The sequence below is a fragment of the Wolffia australiana genome, chromosome 6, assembly GCF_029677425.1.
Source record: "Wolffia australiana isolate 7733 chromosome 6, ASM2967742v1".
NCBI classification, from domain to species: Eukaryota; Viridiplantae; Streptophyta; class Magnoliopsida; order Alismatales; family Araceae; genus Wolffia; species Wolffia australiana.
In genome coordinates this window covers 18,357,775-18,379,424 of record NC_135840.1, presented here as the reverse complement: position 1 = coordinate 18,379,424, position 21,650 = coordinate 18,357,775, and the positions used below count along the sequence as shown (strand labels likewise).

The following is a 21,650-nucleotide window of genomic DNA, read 5'->3' as shown; positions in this document are numbered from 1 at the left end:
CTCTTTCTCACCTCAGTCTCTTATTCTATCTCTCCTGTCCTCTCTCGGTCTCTTATTCTCTCTCTCTCTCTCTATCTCTCTCTCTTTCTCTCCTAAGTCTCTTATTATCTCTCTCTCTCTCTCACCTCTCTCGGTCTCTTATTCTCTCTCTCACTCTCTCTCTCTCCAGGTCAATAAAGCATACCGGCTAATGGGTTAAAACGTTAATGAGCCACTAAAGTTAAGCCCATTAAAATTTGTCTTGAGTCACTTCCGGTACTCGCCTTCGAAGCCGTATTCGCAGCACTTCTCCTGCGGCAAGGAAGAAGACGAGGGTATGACCTCACGAGAAGAGAATCAGCAAGACGAGAGAGCCAATGTCTTGTTAACATAGAGGTTGGTTTCTGGGTTTGAAGAAATTTCATTTCTTGATTATTTCTATTTTTTTTTTTTGCCTCTAGGGTTTAATCTCGTGTCAAGAGGCTGTGAATCCTGGTGTTCTGCTCACGACTGGGTTTTCTATGTCTTGATAAATGATGAAGTGGGCTATTCGTTTTTCTTTTTGGAGCTGGGTCGGTCTTTTCTTCATTTAGAAATGCATTCTCAGCTCTATCAGTAAATGGGTTAGAAGTTCGATTTTCGGTTCTTTTTCTCAATAGTCTTTGTACTGGTTGATCAGTGAACCTTTGATTTTTTTCCTGGTTAGTTCTTATAAGAAAAAAAATTAAAGTGCGGGATTGAGTTTGAACTTCGTTTGCTTCAGTTATATAATTTCAGCTAATTTAAGTTTAGACTTTTTTGTAAAATTTAGTCTATTCTTTGAAACATACTTTTTGCATCTAATGATAAAGGCAGCTTTTCCGCATCCCAAAGAAAATTGCTTTTTAAAGTATTTGGAAGAAAAAGAAAAGCAGTATACAGATTCCGCAGAAATTCATTTTAGTTGGTCTCTAGCATCGATGAAGCTTATGTGAATGCTATAAACTTAGAAGTGGAGAAAAGGTTGAATAAACGGAGTTAGATATTTGTATAATTTCGCCGAATATATTTATTGGGATTCAGAAGTGAAAAAAGGTTATTGATCTACTAATATCGGTCACATTGCTGTACTACCAAACCACGCTCTTTTGTTCAACCGAGAGAAAATTAAAATTTAAGATAAAACCGATTCATTTGTTTTTTTAACTGCTTCCAATATTCAGATCCGATGAGTGCTGTATTTTTTATATTGACAAGATATTGGGACGAGAAAATCGTATTCGTTTCTCAGGGTAAGTTCGTTGTGGCTAAAAGACATGTCATATTATCCGTCAATTTTCAGTTGATCGGTCATTTCGTGTTCTTCTTGTTCATCTCCGTCTCTCGCTCCCTCTCTCTCCATTTCTTTTTATCTTTGTTATGATATCTTGGTGACTTAAAAACAGTTCTTTGAAAATATCATATTTTTTTCTTGAATGATTTATCAAAGTGGTTTACATACACTGGATAGTCGGATTTTAATCTCAACCCTCTCCTGCAGAAGGCAGACTACTGACTGATCCTTAAGAGATCCTTCGAACAAGCTGATTTATGGATTCAGATGGTTATGGCCCTCATTGAACGTGGCAGATAATTTCTTTTGAGTCAATCCAAATGCCGGAAAATATTAGAAAACGCTCTTCGAAATGGGACTTGCTACCGGAAGAGCAGGCCCAACCTACCATACTTGTGGAAAATGATTGGCAAGCCGCCACGCATGCAGAAAATGTTACAGAGACTTCAAAAAATAGTTCCAACTCATCCCGTGACGTTGATGAACAGAATATCAAGGACAGAAGTCATAGGTATTTTTTCTTTAAAAAGAAATTCATTGGTATTTTCTCTTTGGTAAATTTGTTTAATATTCGGAGCTCTTTATTTCTTTCTGTTATAAAATGCTTTTAGTACTTGCCAGGATGTTTAAATGCTCTCAACGTGATGCGATTAGAAACTGATTGTTGGTTGCTTTACAGTGGGAGATGCGTTTTACACTTGTTTTTTTATGCATTTCTGCAAAAAATGCTTTCCATATAGGCGTTATTATTTAAAGGCCCTGTTGAAATCCGATGAGCAACAGATCATCATTAGGGCTCCACTCTGTAGGATCCTATAAAAGGGTCAACCTTCTTTCTTGAATTATAATTCAGGCCGTTTTCTTGTTCTGCGACCAACATTTATAAATTTTCCAGTGACTTGGCTCTGGTCGCTTTTTGTTTTTGTTGGATTCATTGGAGAATTGAAAATTTTGTTGGGTTTTCAAGCAGTATTGTCCTCCTCTTTTTCTTTTGTTATCATTGTTTAGTTGAATTCATTTTGGGACTTCGTTTTATATCATCAAGATGTTCGAGGTTTTCTTTTTTTTGGAGTTTTCGAAAGAATTTAATCATTTCGTTGGGTTTTCTGGAAATCCTTCATGTCCCTTCCTGTTCCTCTTTCTACTGCTTATCATGTGTTCAATTAATTTTGAGCTATTCGAGGATTCCTTTGTTTTCTTGGGTTTTCTCGAAATTTTAATCCTTTTGCCTGTTTTTCTGGGAGTAATCGCCCCTCTTACTCCTGCTGATCATTTTTTTGTTAAATTCTGTGGTACTGCATTTTTTCACGGAGTTCTATAAAAATTGGATCGAAGATGGTTGAGCATCTAATGATGGCCTAGTTTTTTTCTGCTCCTTACATCTCGGCTGTTTGTTTTATGTGCCCGGACTTGTAATATTTGTTCGTAGCAGGTCTGAACTTTTTTTGGGAAAAAGGGTCTGAACTTCTTCTGAACCTAGCCCGCTGGAGAGAAATATGATGATTGTGACAACATTTGAAACATAACTTTTGGCAAAGGGTCTCCAAAAAAAAAACAATTTTTGGGCGAAGAATATATTACTTTCATTTCGTTCTATCATCCTTAAGTGGTAGATGGGAGATTCCAATATTCTTTTATATCATTCCCTCTCTCTCCCTCTCAATAATTTTTCCACACCCCATCCATACTCGTCATTATATTCTTTTATATCATTCCCTCTCTCTCCCTCTCAATAATTTTTCCACACCCCATCCATACTCCTCATCTCACTATCATGATCCGGTTTTCAGTCAAAATTCGTCATTGTCAGGCACGCATATCACAAGGCATCCGTTCAGTTATCTTCCCCTGCGTCTAGATGAAAATCTTACAGGCATTTTATTGAAATCTGTTCTCTCGATCTTAATTTACCGCTTATATTTCCTTGCAACCTTTTATGCAAACGATGAAATTGATTAACTTTTTAAATTCATTCTTGATTTTCATGATCCACAACCAGAAGTAACCCGAGAAGCAGGAGCAGAAGCAGGAGTAGGGAAAGGGACAGGAACGATGGCTATGGAAGGAAACGAAGCCGCAGTCGAAGCCCTACTCTTAGCTCTAAGAGAAATGAAGGAGATGACAAAAGACCTGGTCCAAAACCCTCTCACAGAAATGATTCTAAGAGTCAGACAGAAGAAAGACAAGGGGAAACAGGTACCCCAGATGGCATCAGTTCAAAGTCAAAGCCAACGCGCCCCTATTCAGCGATGGGTCATGAATCCTCTGATGGTATCCTTGGTCAACCTCCGCAGTATCTGATGGAGAAAAAATATCTAGGGTTTTCGCAAGATAGTGCTCCAGCCCCTGTTCATCATGATCCTGGTGTAGACAGAAATGGCAGGTCGATTCGGGGAAGCGACTGCATCGTCATCGACACGTTGGGATCAACAGCAGAAGAGAGAGAAAGAATCCCTGGCATGGCCAGTTTCTCAAATCAGCAAATAGGTCAGAGCCAGACCAAGTTTGTGATGCCTTTCCTCAGGCCAGGTGAGCAAGGTGTGGCTGGCCCGGTTCCCGTAAATGGGCCAGCCCAATTCATCATCCCTCCGAGAGCGCCATCCTTGCAAGGGTTTCACATGGCTGAATCCCCAAAGCTTGAGACCCAAATTCAGCTTCCTTATCAGAATGCTCCCTCTCTCTACAATAGACAACCTCTGCAGATTCCCTTCCTTCAGGGTCAGAGTCAACTTGCCCGGCCCCTAACTCCGCAAACAGTCAACTCTTCGGATTCCATTTTCAAGGGGCACCCGCAAACCCCAATTCTTCAAGGACTAATCCCTAGACCCGAGACCCCAAAGATGGAAGCTTTAAAGCCCGCTGACGATCGGTTGTCGAGCCTCTCGGCTTCCCTCTCACAGATATTCGGAAACGGGCATCAGCTGCCGCAATTATACGCAGCTCTGAATCCTCAACATGGCTCGGGGCTAGTTGGCGAGTCGTTTTCTCGGCAGCTGCCGCAGTCAACAGCACCGTCAAATGCTGCAGACCACGGGAAAGGCGACGGGCATCAACTGCACCAATTGTACGCAGCTCTGAATCGTCAACCTGGTTCCAAACTAGTCGACGGGTTGGTTTCGCAACAGCCACCGCAGTCGACCACGCCACCAAGTATCACTGACCACAGCAAGCGAGACGTCTCTCGCATGTCTCTGGGGCTCCCGTCGAAACCAAGTGAGCAGAAACCCGCACCCGTCCGGGAAACTCCGAAGGAGACAAAAGCAGGAGTAAACGGAGGACGGGAAGCAAAGAAGACAAAGGAGACGAAGGAGACGAAGGTTACAGAGGAGACGAAGGAGACAAAGGTTACAGAGGAGACGAAGGAGACGAAGGTTACAGAGGAGACGAAGGAGACAAAAGGATTGAAGGTGTTCAAGTGCACGCTGGTGGAGTTTGTGAAGGAAGTTCTGCGGCCGACTTGGAAGGAAGGACAGATGAGTAAAGAGGCGCATAAGACGATTGTGAAGAAGACGGTGGAGAAGGTCATCACTACTCTGGAAGGGAACGTCCCCCACACTAAGGAGAGGATCGATTTGTACATGTCTTATTCCAAGGACAAGCTAACGAAGCTTGTGCAGGTGAGAGAGTTCAATCTTCGTTGACTTTGGGAAATCAATGGATTAATTTTTATTTTTATGTTGTTTTTGATGTGGTATTTCTCATTCAGGCGTATCTGGAGAAGTATATGAAGACCTGATCTTACATCTTCACCTGCGACCTGGTGCGCTGGCTTTTCTTTATCTTTTTCTTCAGTGTCTAATATTATCAATACTGTGTTCTATAACAGGATTGAAATTTTCATCACTTTCTAATTGTACTGGCTTTTCTTTTTCTTCACCGAGTTTTTCTCATTTCATTTTAGTTTCAGGTATCTAGAAATGACCTATTTTTATTAAAATGACCTATTTATGACCTGGCACCTTAGCTTTTCATTATCGTTCCTCGTTTATTATTTTTTAGAAAGGCGCAGATTGTACTATCCACCTTATAATCGTATGCAATGATGGTGTCAATCACTGGATGCTAATAACCTGGAGATATATATATATATATGGAAGATAGAGAGATATGACCTAAATATGTCTGATATGTTGTTCATTTGGCTGTGTAGGTGACTCCTGGTGACCAGTTATGATCATCACATGGCCATGGAAAAAAAATATATCTCTGCGGGAAAGAAGATGATAACAAGTATGAAATGAATGGTGGGGGCCCTTCTGCCCATGAGAGAAAAATGTTGAGTTATGAACAAAATAGATGAGATAGAGTAAATGTCAAGGCATAGAATCCCATCTCTCTCTCTCTTCCTGTGTCTACATCTCTGTAGATCGTCGTTGGCATCTTAGTGGAAGGGATGGAAGCAAAGGATGTAACTGGGCTTGCAATGGTGTTTGCCATTTCATTCCCACTTTTGATGATAAATATTCTGGTGGGTTGACCAGATCCTGTGAAATCACGTTCTTCTTGGTTAGATTTCCAAAGTCTCTTTGTCATCTTCTTGAGGAGAGAGAGATAAAGATAGAAAGCCACATAACAGAACAAGACAAGTTGTGTCTAATTTGATCTTTGTATGCCAGGTTCTTGTAACCTCTCAATTAGAAATAGTGATTAATTTCAGTATAAAGGTATGCAAAGATATCATACCTGATCTTCGGGTTCTCTTTACTTGCCTTGGGAAGAGATGTATCTATAAAAGCGAGATAGACTCATAATCGGTTTCTTGTTATCTTATAATGTCATACTGTGATACGCATTAAAGTTAAATGTGTAAGAATCGTAGAGATATATCTATAAAAGTGAGATAAACTCATAATCGCATTCTTGTCATCTTATAATGTCATACTGTGATACACATTAAAGTTGAAAGTGTAAGAATCATAGAGATGTATCTATAAAAGTGCGATAGACTCATAATCGATTTCTTGTTATCTTATAATGACATACTGTGATACACATTAAAGTTAAATGTGTGAGAATCATAGAGATGTATCTATAAAAGTGAGATAGACTCACAATCAATGATACACATTAAAGTTAAATGTGTAAATTCAGCTGTAAATTCAGGCCTTAAGTAAAAAGAACATCATTTAGTTTTCTTCAATCTTTGATTTTTAATCTGACATGAAAGCTTAGAGAACTTAAATAATCAAATTCTTGCGAAGGGTAGTGAATCTAGAAATAATTTCCAAATCTTAAAAGATAGAACACAAGGGGAGATACTTTACATGATAATCCAGTTGAATCTAGATGTTGAAAAGAGAAAGCCAGCACTGGACAATAATCTTCTTTTCTAGAGAGAGAAAGTGAAGGATCAAATTCTAAGGGATACACCCAAAATGATGGAAACTCCAAACTGTAAGCCGTATAAGAAGAGAGAAGGAAAAAAGAACCCTAAAATTAGCACCATCAGCGGCTCTCCTGCTGACCAACCCCGTTGACCAAAAAACACAGAGAGAAGACTCTTCGTGGCGAGCTCGGCACCGCCGCTAATTACAACTGCCGCCGCCGATGCCGCTGAGGGGTACGTCATCCAGAGCGCCGCCGAGTTTAAATCAGGGAGTAGAGAGGGAAAGTAGAGAGAGAGAGAGACTAAGTGTCGACCATCTCGTCTTGGAGCTCGCTAGGGGCGATGAGTCCGGGGATGCTGAGCATCCGTTGGCGTTCTCTCTCTCTCTGGGCTGCAGCCTCCTCCGCATAAAGCTCCTTGTTGTCCTTTTAGAGAGAGAGAAACCCATTAAGAGAAAATATGAAGATAAGAGAGAGAAAGAGATAGTTGACCTGTTTAGAGAGAGAGAGAGAGAAACCCATCAAGAGAAAATATGAAGACAAGAGACAGAGAAATAGATAGTTGACCTGTTTAGAGAGAGATGGTGATAGTAGATTGATTTTAGAGATTGAGGCTGGTAGAGGGAGTTGATCCAAATAAGAGAATTGAAATACTTTAGAGAGAGAGTAGACTCTTTGAGAGAGATAGAGAGAGCTAAAGAAATGACCACGTTGAGAAAGTTTAACAATGTAGGGAAGCAGAAAACAGAGTTTACATACAGTAGAGAGAGAGAGAGAGAGAGTTGACACAATATGAGATTTGAAATATTTTAGAGAGAGAGAATTGACTCTTTTAGAGAGATAGAGAGAGCTAACGAGTTGACTCACGTTCAGAAAGTTAACCGATACTAGGAGATGCAGAAAAGAAAGTTCGCATAACTTGGAAAGAGAAAGAGAGTTGACCCGTGTACACAGCTACACACGACCAGAGTTGACTCAGTTTAGGGAAAGTTGATCTAAAATATCTCTTTAAAATTGACCAGTTTTAAAGAGATATTTTAGAGAGAGACAGATACAGACAGCTCTCACACTTTTCTAGAGATAATGGCAGAGAGAGAAAGAGTTGTCGCAGTATACAGTTCTATGACATTGATAAAGGGGACCTATTTTTGAGACTGTAGGATCATTTAAGAGAGATACAAATACTGAGAATTGGCATCTTTTCCTAGAGACAACGACAGAAATGGTGAGAGTTGACCCATTTTAAAGTTGCAAAGACATTGCAAAAGGTGACCTATTTTAGAGACTGTAAGATTATTTTAGAGAGAGAGGATGCATTTCAGGTGGGGAGAGAGACAGCAAGTTGAAAATTTTAGAGAGATAAGGGAAGAAAAGAGAGAGAGCCATTTAAGAAATTAGAGTTAATCCAGCCAAATGTACCTGGGCGGAGAACTCCTTAGACTGCACAAGAAAGTCGCGGATGTGATTTTTAAACGTCGGGAGATCGTTTCTCGACTCGAACAGCCCATTAACAAACTGGGTAACCTGCCCAATGATCAACAAGATAATTAAAACTAAAAAACAAAAATAATACATCAAAATAAAAAAAAAGGAAGCAATACTCGCCTCAGCAGTAGTCATATTTGGGAAAGATGAGCTCAAGAGTTTTATGGTGTATTCCCTCACGAACACAGCGTTGCTGGCGTATGGAAAAGTAACGGTGGCAGCATCGTAAAGAGGCTCGGAGAGAGATTTCGAATCCAGCTGCACATGAAGAATTTAGAATTTTTTTCCATAAGAATAATCAGGAAAATAATTTTTTGTATTAAAAATGGATTTAGAGAATATTACCAGGCTAAATAAATGTTGGAGTATAAGAACATGGAGCTTGAACCCCGGCTTGTGGAAGGTGTCCGTAAGAACAGCAAAAATCTCTTGGATTATAGTTAAAAAATAGGTTCTGTGGAACTGATTGCAAAAGTCCGATATCTGCAGAGGATATTGAACCAATTAATTTTGTAAGGAATTATTTAACCAACTAATGTAATAGTTCTAACAAAAGTAGTATAATATTGCTGCCCAGTGGATGAAAATCTTCTGATAAATGAAACCCTTTAGAAGTGGTTAGTGGAAAACAGCCTGAATGATATTTTTCGCATCAGAAGTCGGACATCTGCAGAATATATAAGATAAATGGACAAATAAATGAAATAGACTTTCAAAGAATAGCAAAGAAAACCCTGATAAACAGCTCGATGGTTATTTATACGAAAGCCTGATGTCTGCAGAGAAAAGAGATAAAACTTGTTTTCGTCTAATATTTTAGCCTATTAGAAGAAAATTTCTTATTAGAACCCATATTAACGGTCCAATCGGTATTTTTTCCACTAAAGAACCTGAAAGTTCTTCAGCATCTCCAGCAAAAGGTTGAGGCCGGTCTCTGCAATGTTTCTTTCCGTGTGGCGGAATGCCCAGTTGATGGAATCCATGACAAGCTTTAATTGCTGCGATTTAACAAATATGTAAGAACTGAATCGGGTAAAATTAGAGAAAGACAGACATTGAGAAAGACTTCATCAAAATAAAAGAAGATACTGGAGAATATATCACTTAGATTAACCTGACTGGACAGCTGGATCAAGGCAGGGAAACAGTAAGTTGCAATAGCCCTCAGTAGAGAGAAAAATTTTAGACGATGCTCGGGATAATCCTCAAAATTCTTGGTGATCATCTACAAAAATAATATTCAACGTATTGCAGGTTAGACGTAAAAATATTTCAAGAGAATTAATTGTAATTAATTTGCATAGAAATTAAATCAGTAAAGTACCTCGAGGGTGCACTCAAAAACAGCCTCGAAAATTCGAGGGACATCTTCCGTCATTACGCTTTTGTACCTACCCAAGTTCAGCAATGAAAGCAATAAGAAAATCATCATAACACTCCGAAAATTAGTTTCTCGAGACGTTCCCCAATTTCAACAAACTTCTGCCCGACAGAATTATTTTCTGCTGTTACTCATCAAACATAAACTCGGGGTGCTAATCAGTAGTACTAGAAGAGAAATTTATGAAAAATTGTGCTAAGAGATAGGTCGTACAACCAAATTAAGATGGTACAGACGATTTCATAGTTATAGATAACATTGTCACACTCTCATGCAGGAAAGGTAGGGTAATATGTTTTTGAAAGCCAAAATCGATTCATATTAATAGAGAAAGAGAGTAGATTGGAAAGAAGTAGATTAATAAACAGACCCATTAACTTAATCAGAAAAGAAAAAAGTGCCTGATAGCGGGACACTTGAGATAGAGGTAAGAAGATAAAAGACCCTCATTTCCACAGGACCATCCATAAAAAGGTAAAAATAGCTGATGTAGAAAAAAAATTGGGTGAATGAACAGACCCATTAACCTAACTCAATAAGAGTAAATTTTGTAAGAGCAAGTTTTGTAATTGGGCGAATCCAAGAGGTTAGTCATTATTTTGTAAGAGCTTGAATTAAACAATACGGCGACAGAATCACAGGACACTTACTTGTTAATGATTGTGGCAAAGAGGGACAAGACCTCAGACTCTCGAGCATCAGGCACATTTCTGGCGTAATCTCCTAGAACGGGATCCATCATCGGAGGCACAAACTGCTTCCCAATGTGTGGCTGGTCTTCAGCTTTGTCCAGGAACGTCTCAATTAGCTTAAGCGTTTCACGTTTGACAGATCTACAGAAGAATAATAATTCTTAGCCAAAATTTATCGGTTAAAAGTTAATGGTTTTAAGGTTTTAACTTTACGGCTTACAGTGTTTACGTTTTAGGGTTTAAGATTTTTCGTTTAATATTTGAAGATTTAGGTTTAGCGTTCAGGTTTAGAGGTCACGGACTGTACGGCATTTTCAAACGGGCCCCTTGTAAAATTTAAATAAAAAAAAAGAAGGAAATACCCACCGAAGAAGCTTAACGTAAGAAGTTCTCGAAGCATAAGGCCCTCCCTCTGCTATACTGCTTGAGACAAGCTCGCTGTACATTCTGCATAAACAATTTAAAATAACCGTCAGACCAGAGAAGAAAATTTAGAGACGTGATTTTTAAAGTATTTACAAAGAACTGTTACCTGTATACCGTCAGCATGTCCAAGAAAATCATCGATATTTGGGGGAAAAAATATGTGCCTAGACAGCTTGCAACACTAGTATTTGTCTGCAATAATAAAGCAAAATTAAACCCATCCAGATAATCGGATAATATTATTCAGAATGATGTATATAAGTTTGTCCCGATGTAAACATTGTTTCATCCGAACAAACACAGGATCACAAAGCGCAACGACCAGCAACCTAGCTAACCAAGAGCTAAAACAAAAGGCATGCTGACAACTTTTCATCACAACGCTTGAAACTGAGAAAATTAGAACAAAGAAAATAAAATCTATCATGCCCATTAAACATTATTTACGGAATGTAAACTTAAAGAGGGAACTGAGACGGAGAAAAAAAACTGGGGTCTGTTCAATTGTCTTACGCCAGAGTGTTTTATTTAAAGGCATGATAAAGAGGCGGATACAAATTTTAAAGACAAAATGGGAAGACAAAGACACAAATCAGCAAATCTTGCATTCATATCACATCCAAGTAAGCAAATCAACCAGAATAAAGAATTACCGATGCATTATTACCTGTAGGATGTTCAAAACGGTTCTTATGACATCTTGGTCCTTCAATATATCAACCCGCTGGCTAGCTTGACCAATAATTTCAGCCCATTTCTGAAGAAAAAAATAAAACCCTAAGAAATCCATTTCGCACGGGGAAGAGTGAGTTTTACTGACGCCATTTCAAAAGAAGATTCATTTCCAAAAAATGCACCTGGTTCGGAAGGTCCATTAACCTTTTGAGGTACTCATCCCTCTTGACGGGATCTGGTTCAGCCTGGATCATATGACCAACCTGCCAAAGCATCGAGTGTGAGGGAAACAATGAAACGTTTAGACAGAAATTTTGAGTTTACCATAAAAATGAGCAATTTCCCACATACCGATTCATAAAATGAATGGATCTGATGAGGTTCTAGATCTGCCACAGTAATAACAAGGCCAGTAAGGAGTTCGGACACAAAGGGCTCATTCTCTCCCACCTGGGTAAAAGAGAGGTAAAATAATATTCATATAAGAAGCAGTTCATCCAACTTTTGAAGATTATAGCTGGAAGTGTAAGGAAAAGGCAAGAACATTAGGGTCTAAGGTTCAAATTTTCCATTTTACGGCTAGGGACTAGGGTTAAGTGCTTCTGGGTTCAGGTGAAGGGTGAAGGGCTTCTAATCTAGGGTATAATGTTTCAGGATAAGTTTATAACGTAGGGTGAAGCGTAATGCATGTAGATTTTCAGTAGGGGTTTACAGATTAGGGTTTAGGGTTGAACTGATGTGTGAAGAAAAAAAACGGAAAATAACTGATAAGGATGCTACCTTACCTGTGTTACAACGAACTTTCGCTTACATTTCTGAACTATTTTCAAGAACGTGTCACATGCCATGTCCTGTTGATGTTTAACGTGTCAATACTCATCAAAGATAGCACTAACTTCAAAAAGAAAGCATAAGTCAGCGGAATCTTACCTGAACTCCAGGATGAGTTTCATGCATGAACTCAAACAATTTATTAACAACTGTTTTCAGGAACTTCCAGTGAGCACGGAGAAATCTCGGGTACTGGCCCACCACATACCTGAAAAGGTAGGGAAAAAAAAGTTAAGAAGTAGACTTAAAATTATGAAAAAAAACCATTGGAGAGCTTCACACATGATATTGCTGGCAATTACTGCTTTGTTGTCCTTCCCTTTCGTAATTTCACATAAGTTCAGTAAGTCACGGATAACCATGACTAAGAACCTATTTTCCTGTCAAAATACACAATGAAAACTAAACATAAGGCGTTCCGCCAGAAATGCAAAAAAGGTAGAAACTGCCGACTTGAAGATTATGAAATACATCTACAATTTGATCGTAGAACTTCACATATCTACAATTTGGCTGGTGTTAGGATACCTGTTCCTCTACCATAGAACCGGAAATCGATCCAATAGCCCAACACAATGTATTCAAGTTGTTCCACGTCCACTCCTCTCCACTGAGCTGTTTGTTCAGTTTCTTCAACATCTGAGATATGCATTGACAACGGATCAACTCATCGGATAAGAGAACAGTAGACTCAATAAACACTGGGGTGTTGTGAAGGAGTACATCTACGTTTTCTGATTAACACAAGAAGAAGTACAACCTCAAGTTAAACATTTCTTACCTGCTGTTCCGTATCTTCGTGATCCAAATGCGACAAGTAAATCAACGTCTCTCTCATGATCTGCAATATTGAGTCAGGATCAAGAACCAGAAAAAAAAATGTCTTACCCCAGAAAAGATGAAAAAACAAGACAACAAAGAGATCACAGAGACGATGGTTGAGAAAAAGAGCTCCAATTCTAAAAGACAAGTTCATGAACGAATCAAGTGATTCTTAAAGACTAAAAACTAATAATATCGCATGAAAGAGTGATCTTGCCACACTTGAAAATTTCAATGTCAAATAATTGTAACAACATCAATAAAGAATAATTCTTCCAAAAAAACATCAATAAGGAATCAAAGAAGCCGCTCTGTTTCACACAAGCAGCTTCAATTGATTTCACATTATCTAGAAATAATATCAGCCAGAAAATTCTTATGGGTTACATAATAAACACGTTTACAAGCGATATGCCAAGACCCCAAAACAAGTTTGGCTCAATAACTGGGGAAAGAGACGCTAAGACTTAAAAGAAAGTGTTTTTATTTTTGTTATAGTCATCAGGGCCCAAATGGACAGGAAAATCAGGAATATATATCTCATCAGCGAACAGGACGAGTAATAAGTGTTTCAAGGTAATCATGCCAACATCCCTAACTACACGGGAGGTTCATTATAAAAAATTTGCAGCCAAATTCAGGATCGGGTACTGAACAAATACCTTGTACTGAACAAGAACATCATTATCTTTCATAGTTTCACGAACGATATTTCCATTCTCATCTTCCACTATGAGAACCTCCTCTGGTTTCGCCATACGACAAATCATAAGCATCCTCAGCTGGGACATCGGCCCCCCATAAAGCTGCCGCCGTTGCAGAATCTGTGTGCCAAGTCCATCAATCATCCCAGGAACCAACGGGACCTGGGAATCAGGAAAATAATGTATATCAAAGGTACCACAGTTTCTATAGTTTGGGAAAGGAGAGCAAGGAGGAACAGACGGAAGGAATGCTGTTCAGTCATCACGTCCATTTCGTGGTCCCTGAAGAACAGCATCCATGACAATCCATCATATGTGGACTGAACGGGACTGATGAAGGTAACAAATAGGGTGAGATGGGGTGGGTATTAAAGTCTCAGGTAAACATGATAACACGAAAACCCTATCTTTACTCTCACAATTGCTTTGGCCACTTTTTTAGGTCGGCAGAGCAACCGCTTTTCAAGCTTAAAGCCACAATCTATTTTATTCTTATAAATTATCTTCAGAAAAATATTTTCGCATATTCTGTCATATGTCGTGGGCATCACCTAGTACCATTCACTGTCCTTTCATCCTTTCGGAACATCATAAGCCATCAGTCATCCGGACAATTTGTCAATGTTTGGATCTCCAAAGGTCTAGACGAATGAATAATGACGGAAATGGACGGAATGGATGATGATTCTTCCTCCTTCCGCAAATCATAATGTATTACTAAACTCAAGAGAAAGATATGGCGCACCAACCTTAATTCCCATCATGCCAGCTGAAGCAGCAGGATTATCAATGGTATTGTGAGCTTCAAATAGCTCCAAGACTAGCAAATTCCAGTAATCCAAACAAACCTGAAATCCAAGCAATATAACACATGTTTAATATGCATGCTTCTTCTATCATTCTGCAAAAATAACAAATGATAGCGTCGGTGTACCTTAAAAACTTCCGTATCATCAACATATGAGATACCGATGAGGTATTCAAGGCCAAGGAGCAGGGCAGCCCTGTTTTCAGGGGTGGTTTCGAGCACTCTAATGTGAGACTGCAGATATAAGGAAGCATAAAGATCAACAATGGCTGCAAAAACTTCGTCGCACAGAGTTTGAAGAAAATAACGATAGTCAAAAGAAAAGATAAAATGATTGTTGATGAAAGGAACAAGTGAAACAAGAAAATAGTAAAGAAACTTGCCTTGAAGAAAGATGTAAAGTATAACGCCAGATTTTGAATAAATGCCTGCAAGAAGTTCAAAAGTTCTGAGTAAAAATGGAAAAGAAGAACAAAAGTATTCGTCAAATATAGAGAACACTTTGGAACATTAAACAAAACACATGCATGAAATAAACTGTACGCACCTGCTCTTCACTTGACCCATTTGAATAAACGTCAGGAATAGCTGATGGGTGGGGCAGCACAGCCTAAATTTTAATCGTTATAGAATTAAGAAACAAATGTACAAACCTAAAGCTAAATAATAAATGATACGATGCTATAATTTTACACGACTTCCAAAAAGGACACATGCGGAATTCAAAAAAGAATGTCTGCTTACCTGAAGATGCGTCATAAAAATTGTAAACATATTAACATACTGGGCATTATAAAAATCGCCAAACTGAAGAGCCGCAATCTACATATTACGAGATAAATTAAGATGCCGTCTTTAATAAATAATAGGAAGAGAATGAAAGAACAATATAAGATAATAGAGCAATATACCTCAGTAAGGCACTGTAGGGTAAGGTTCCTGTATGATGCCACAGGAAAAATATTCAAAAGGGTCTCAAACTGTAGGAAAAAAATAAGGTACCATCAGTAAGTGAAAAAACTCATTATATACCCTGGATAAGCCAAAATAATGATCATAATATTAATAACTCCATGGCCAGTGTGCAGACCAGAGGAGATTCGAAAATGTAACCGAGAGGAATCCAGGACAGAAAAGCATGCAAGGTTGACAATGTAGCCCGAATTAGTTCTGCCCTTCGTGATGCCGATAACACATATAAACACAACTCATGTATGAGCTGGAACTCGCTGCAGGAGAGGGGGAAAAAATTATTAACAGTACAGACTTCGGTCCAATCATAATATGCTACCAGTCTAATAGAAACGTATCAAAGGGAAGATTTTTGAACAAGAATTAGACACTGCTATAAATAAAAACCTGTTTAATGACTGCTTCAACTCCTTGATTTTTTGCTGCGTCATTTCTCCTCTTGAAAAATCAAAGACTTCCTCACTGAGCAGCTGGAATATCAGAAAAAAACCACCAATTGAATTAAGACATCAAAGTATCATTAAAAAAACATTTTTCTAGAGGTCGGAGGGTTCAGTAAAGGATAAAGAAATAGGGCTAAAGAGATATCCCAAAAAGTATCTTTAAGTGGATAATGCTGCAGAATAATGAATATTATACTCTCTGGTGTGAAGAATAGACTAATTGGGGGAAAAATTATCTGAGATTCATGGCAAATGCGAACACATTATTCTAAAACTGATCTATTGGTTCTTGAAAAGCAAACTGGAGTTATCAGATAGAGAGGAAACGAAATGAGACTAGAAACAGGTAGACGGAAATGAACAATTCACCGATCAAGGCCAGATGTCATGGTTCTTAGAGATGATTTCATGTTATAAAATTTTGACTTCTTTATGCAGTCCCCTAAGGATCGGATGTTTCTGAGCTCGAGACAGAAAGTACCACCATATATGTTAACAAAGGAAAGCTAAGAGAAAAGGCTTTCTCATACAGATTAGACAGAAAAGGAAGGTTATCAAATGAATAAGAAAAGGCAAGATAAAGTTTGGTTAATAGACCTTGAAATGAGATTAAGTGCCGTCACAGGAAGTACGCAGACTTTCTTTAGGGAAACTAAGTTATCTAACGATCAAAATATATGGCTTGCATCTCAAAATTGAGGGGTAGACCTCCGAGAACTAAAAGAAACATTTATTTTTCAACCCCTGATAACAAACCTTCAATATTGCCATGCAGTTTTCACAAATTGTCTCACTACTCTTCGCAGCAGATACAAGATCCGGAATGAAGGACTTCCATCTGGCAGGCCATTCATGCTTCAAAACCTGCATTTCAAGATAAGATTGTTTATTTAAAAAAATAATTGACAGACTCAGCCCTGAGAAAACGGGACAAAAGTAGTCTCACTTTTTTTATTTTCAGAAATTGTGAAACGCGGATCAGAACTCAATAAATCAAATTCAATAAACCAAACGCGGGCCAAACGGAATGCCCATTATTTAATAAGAATCACCAAAATGAACAGGCAAAATGACAAGGGGTAGAGTAAAATTAACCCAAATAGTCTAACTTATTTAAAAATAAACTAAATCAAATTGAGCAGGACTGCTTACACTATAAAAGGTATCACCAAAATGAACTGACACATCGCCGTGGAGGAAAGAAATATAAATCCAAAGGTTATCATTTTTATTTTTCAAAAATGTTAAAATCCGTACCAGATTTCAATGTACTAATTAAAGTAGGAAGGTTCAATTTTGCAGGTAAAATACTAACAATCAGAGAAAGTGAATCCAAAAAATTCACCTGGACCAGTATAATGTTCAGTTTGTTGACATAGAGCCGCTCCCGCCTGAATGAGACTTCATTGCTGGAAAGCTGAGCAAACAAGCAAAAAACAAACGAGAATGCGGACAATAAACAAAACTAGGTCTACGGTCACAAAGTTTGAAAATAAAAAGAAAAATTGTATGAATCGAGAATAAAAGCGTAAATTATAGTTACCTGGACAATAACATCCGAGATGTAATTCTTTATCCCATCACGCTGTTCAACCGGTAATACGTTCCACCTGTACTTGATAACACCTTCAAGAACCTGGACACCACCAAACAGATCTGAAGTCATGATTTGGGTCATGTTATATTCAACGATCATTAAAATTAAATTATTAGACATATAGCCTAATGCCCAGAGAGAAAAGACAGAAGCTACATAATGTAAAAATCCATTATTTAGGTTCCAATACAGCTCAAACAAACGTGAATTGTGGCAAACAGATCAGTAACGAGAATGGCTATCATGTTTAAGGGTTCTCATGACGCCAGAAAACTCTAGTGGGCGAGAGAAAAATAATCATCAAGTTTCATGGACAATAAAATTTGTAAACGGAGACAAAGAAATATCGTTATCAAAACTTAATAATTTCTCGTTGTGATTCTACAATAATTTTCAATTTATTCCATCAATAGCCAAGGTGAAGAGTCCAACACCAGCAGAGTAAGAGAAAACCAGACAAGAAAATAAATAAAGTAGTTCTCCGGCTTTTTATACAAATAAAAAATAGAACGATAAGTAATACAAATGAACTTCGCTAATGATGGTAACGCTCAAAACAATAACTCGTATTACTGAATGCGGTGCTAGGCATATAATTTGAAATAAACTAAGGAAATAAAAACTATGAAGCAATGACGGAACCATAAACAACGAAAAACATGATATGAACACTATTTTTTGTTTCGTCGAAGAAGGTGAGGCATTGTTATTCGTGTAATATGTTAGAGATTACATCACCTGAAGCGCAAAGAACTTGGTATTCAAGTTCTGCGAGTTTTGCAGAATGTGAACTACTTGCAACCATGTATCCGGGTTGTTCTGAAGTTCTCTCAGTATCTGATCAGCCGCACTCCTCTGCCAAAGGAAATTTTAATTTTATTGGCACAAACATGACCTCAAAAAATAAACAAAACATTTAAGATAAGCCAGATTCACACAGTTTCAATCCACGACAAAACATACAACGATAAGAAAATCTCTCCCAGAAGACGATTAAATCAAAAAACACGACAAGAAAATTCAGCTGATGACCACATTTGTGAAGAAAAAAAACCAAATAACATAGAAAAACAGTCCAATTTCCTCGCTGAAAAAAAAATCAATGAAACCCCCGATGACCGCATTGGGCCAAGACAAACAATCAATTGAGCATAGAAACAAAAAAAACGAACAAACCCAGAAAAACACTCAAACTTCTTCAACAGCGCACTCATTTCCCGACCGAAAAGAACTAAATAAACAACAGAAATCTCCCGACTCACCTCCTCTTTCGAACCCGTTCCGTAAAACGCCGAGACAGTGGCGTCGAGCAGCGGCACATCGATCGGCTGGCTCAAATCCCGCAGCTTCTCCGCCGCCATGTCAGATCAAAAACACCAACTACAAACCTATCTATACCGGCAATCAAAGAAAACCCACCACTCCCCACAAACCCTAGATTTTGAATCAATCGCCGCTCCTCCCCCCTTCCCCCCTTCCTCTTCCACTTTCCCTCTCTTCCCCCTCTCGCAAAACTTAGCGTAGGAAATACGGTGATGTGGGTTTGTAACTGGACCTCCGAAAATTTAAGAGAGAGATTGTAGAGAGAGAGACTCTAAAGAGAGATTGTAGAGAGAGAACAAAGAGAGAGAAAATAGAGAGAGGAAGGGGAGATGGAGCTTATAAAGGGATGGCGGTCACTGAGACAGGGGGGTTTTAGGACGAGATTGTGAATACAGCCCCGTTGGATTGTCTAATTGCAGAAAAACCTTTAAACCGACCGAATTCTCGTTCCGTCCCGTCCCGTTATCCGTCTAGGCGGTCAAACTACCCTCAATATTCGTAAAAAAAGGACATATTAATTGATTTTCGTCATTTAAAGCCCTCTATTTAATTTTCTTTAATTCGTAGATGGTTTTGCGGGGACGTTTATAGAAGGCTGCTCTAGAGGACTGACACGTCCGTGTTCGCACGTGCGGATTTTCCTCTTAAATATTTGTTTTTAAGGCCATCAAAAGATGGGTTAGGGCCCTGCAGTATTTATTTTGTCCTAAATAATTAATTAATCAGACAGAATTATGTTCCGACCAGACGAACTCGTCCTTCGTTATCCATCTCGATGTCCCCCCAATATTGGACAATCTGATATTCAGGTAAAATGCGAAGACAGTGTCGGGTATCGGACGGATGTCAGTAATGTGGCCAATATTGTATACTGAGACGGATATCAAAGAGGTGTGGATGGTGGTAGATGATGGTATCAAGTGATGTTCAGTGTCTATCTAGTAAAGTAGCGTAGGGAACGTCACTTCCAGGACATGACGCCCATGATGTGACGGAACGGATGACAGAACGTGATGGATGGTGACGTGATGGATTTTTCGACCCATCACGCGTCCCAGCATATGCCAAAAAAACCGTCACGTTCCCGTTTCGTCCCTCCATATGTCGTCCCGTCACGTCCATGTCACGTTGACGCCGTCACTGTCATCTGTGACGTTAATGAAACCCTTAGTGGCGAGTTCTACCTATCTCTAGTGGGTTCATTTGATTCCTTGATGTTGTAAACACTTTTCTAATCTTCTCGGCGTCCACCAAGTCGACCAAGCCATCTTCCACGTGAAGAAATCCACGAGCAAAAGCAGCAGCCATCCTGCAACACTAAGCAGAAGACAGATCATGTTCCTCTCCCGAATGATCCGACGAAGAACGGCTGTAATCACTGGCAAGCTTCCTCCTTGTCGCCTCTCTTAATCGCCCCGAACTCGTAAGTATTGCATGTGATTTCATCTTTTGAACGCGCAACACTCGAGTGACTACCGCCAGCCATGGTCGCATGGAGCGCACAGATTCGAGCCCCGTCGTGTAACCGAGTACAGACCCTTGTGAGTATTCAGTATTCTTCTCCATTTTATTATCTGGCTTGCGCTTCTCTCTTTCTTTCTCTTGAGTTATCCACTCTTTCTCTCCCCTCTCCACTAGCTGGGCTGGTCGTCTCTGCTGACGTTCTTCGATCGGCTTGCTTCATTGGGTAACTAGCCAAAGTTCTCTTTCTCTCTCCTCTCCACTAATTTTTAAAATTTCCTATGTTTTTACTATTGAAAATTTACAGGACAGAAAACTTGAGGGATATATCTCCAATTATTTACAGGTGGTGTTGGTTTGCGCCTGTAAAAAACAGGGACTTCAGTGAAAAATGCCAGGAAATTGAAATGCGTAAAAATAATGATTTTTAAATGTATTTTCTGTCCATTAAAACGTTTCAGAAATTTCGTCACGGGCATCATCCATGACAACTGTTCCGTCACATCACGCCTCTTGGGCACCCGTCACCGTCACGTCCCCATTATGCACACTCCATCATCTGTCACCGTCACAGACTCCTAAACCATCACCGTCGACGTCACATCATCTGTCACATTTCCTTCATGGTGACGTGTGACGTGACGGATGATGCTTGCCGATCCCCAAAGTAGAGTTATCCAATATCAGTAAAATTGGTTTATATATCAAATAGGCGGCAATATTTATTCAAACTAATGATGAGAATATGAGATGATGGTGTTGGAAATTGGACGGATATCAGTAATGTGGCTAATATCAGATATTAGGATAGATATCGAAGAGACGTGGACAGTGACAGATAATGGCATGGGACATCATTATTTTTCCATTAGGGTAACTTTGTCCAATGATCAGAAATTGGTCCTAGTATCTCATATCAGACAATCTGATATCCAGGTTAATGAAAAAGATATCACATATCAGATGGATGATTTTATTGTGACCGATATTGGCTATTGAGACAGATACTAAATGCATGTGAACAGTGGCAGATAACGGTACGAGACATCATATTTTTTTCTCTCCAAGTAACGTCTAGAGCTTATAATTGATCCTAGCATCTAATTCACACATTATTATAATTTGGTTTATGAAGACAGCATCAAATATCATACATATATTAGCGATGTGACAAATATATGATATTGAAATGGATATTGAAGGAACATGGACAGTGGCAGATGACGGTACTGGATGTTGTAATATCTCTGGCAGAATAACACTTTCCAATATCAATAAAATTGATCCCAATGTCAAATATCGACCAATCTGATATTCTAGTAAATGAATACAACACGATATGATGTCATAATACATTGAATGGATATCAATAATGCGGTCAAATCAGATATTGAGATGGATACTAAAGGGGCAT

The 21,650-nt window shown here is 38.9% G+C and overlaps 2 protein-coding genes across 5 annotated transcripts; one reads left to right on the top strand and one right to left on the bottom strand.

Annotated features, from left to right (window-relative positions):
• The first annotated feature begins 223 nt into the window (after nt 1–223).
• On the top strand, nt 224–5,811 carry LOC144704396 (uncharacterized). 3 transcript variants are annotated; one of them, XM_078576813.1, is made up of 5 exons: nt 224–375; nt 1,499–1,802; nt 3,294–4,908; nt 4,998–5,051; nt 5,442–5,811. In XM_078576813.1, exons 2-4 carry the CDS (start codon nt 1,612–1,614, stop codon nt 5,025–5,027), a joined length of 1,836 nt encoding a protein of 611 aa, XP_078432939.1. In that variant the 5' UTR covers nt 224–375; nt 1,499–1,611; the 3' UTR covers nt 5,028–5,051; nt 5,442–5,811. The 3 variants fall into 3 exon arrangements, with proteins under 3 accessions (XP_078432939.1, XP_078432937.1, XP_078432938.1); XM_078576811.1 differs by having other exon boundaries at nt 3,291–4,908; XM_078576812.1 differs by having other exon boundaries at nt 243–375; nt 1,502–1,802; nt 3,291–4,908.
• Nucleotides 5,812–6,497: 686 nt separating this feature from the next.
• LOC144704226 (protein EXPORTIN 1A-like) lies at nt 6,498–19,084 on the bottom strand. 2 transcript variants are annotated; one of them, XM_078576561.1, is made up of 32 exons: nt 18,715–19,084; nt 18,191–18,307; nt 17,399–17,491; nt 17,201–17,272; nt 16,612–16,719; nt 15,800–15,882; nt 15,531–15,669; nt 15,352–15,420; nt 15,185–15,262; nt 14,988–15,050; nt 14,824–14,868; nt 14,567–14,674; nt 14,382–14,480; nt 13,591–13,794; nt 12,888–12,947; nt 12,635–12,745; nt 12,389–12,486; nt 12,206–12,314; nt 12,061–12,126; nt 11,627–11,725; nt 11,458–11,538; nt 11,268–11,357; nt 10,707–10,792; nt 10,541–10,621; nt 10,133–10,315; nt 9,426–9,492; nt 9,216–9,326; nt 8,992–9,099; nt 8,447–8,584; nt 8,222–8,359; nt 8,036–8,140; nt 6,498–7,042 (listed from the first exon to the last, which is right to left on the bottom strand). In XM_078576561.1, the coding sequence occupies exons 1-32, from the start codon at nt 18,811–18,813 to the stop codon at nt 6,920–6,922; spliced, it is 3,231 nt and encodes a 1,076-aa protein (XP_078432687.1). In that variant the 5' UTR covers nt 18,814–19,084; the 3' UTR covers nt 6,498–6,919. The 2 variants fall into 2 exon arrangements, with proteins under 2 accessions (XP_078432687.1, XP_078432688.1); XM_078576562.1 differs by having other exon boundaries at nt 13,591–13,752.
• Between the last annotated feature and the right edge of the window lie 2,566 nt (nt 19,085–21,650).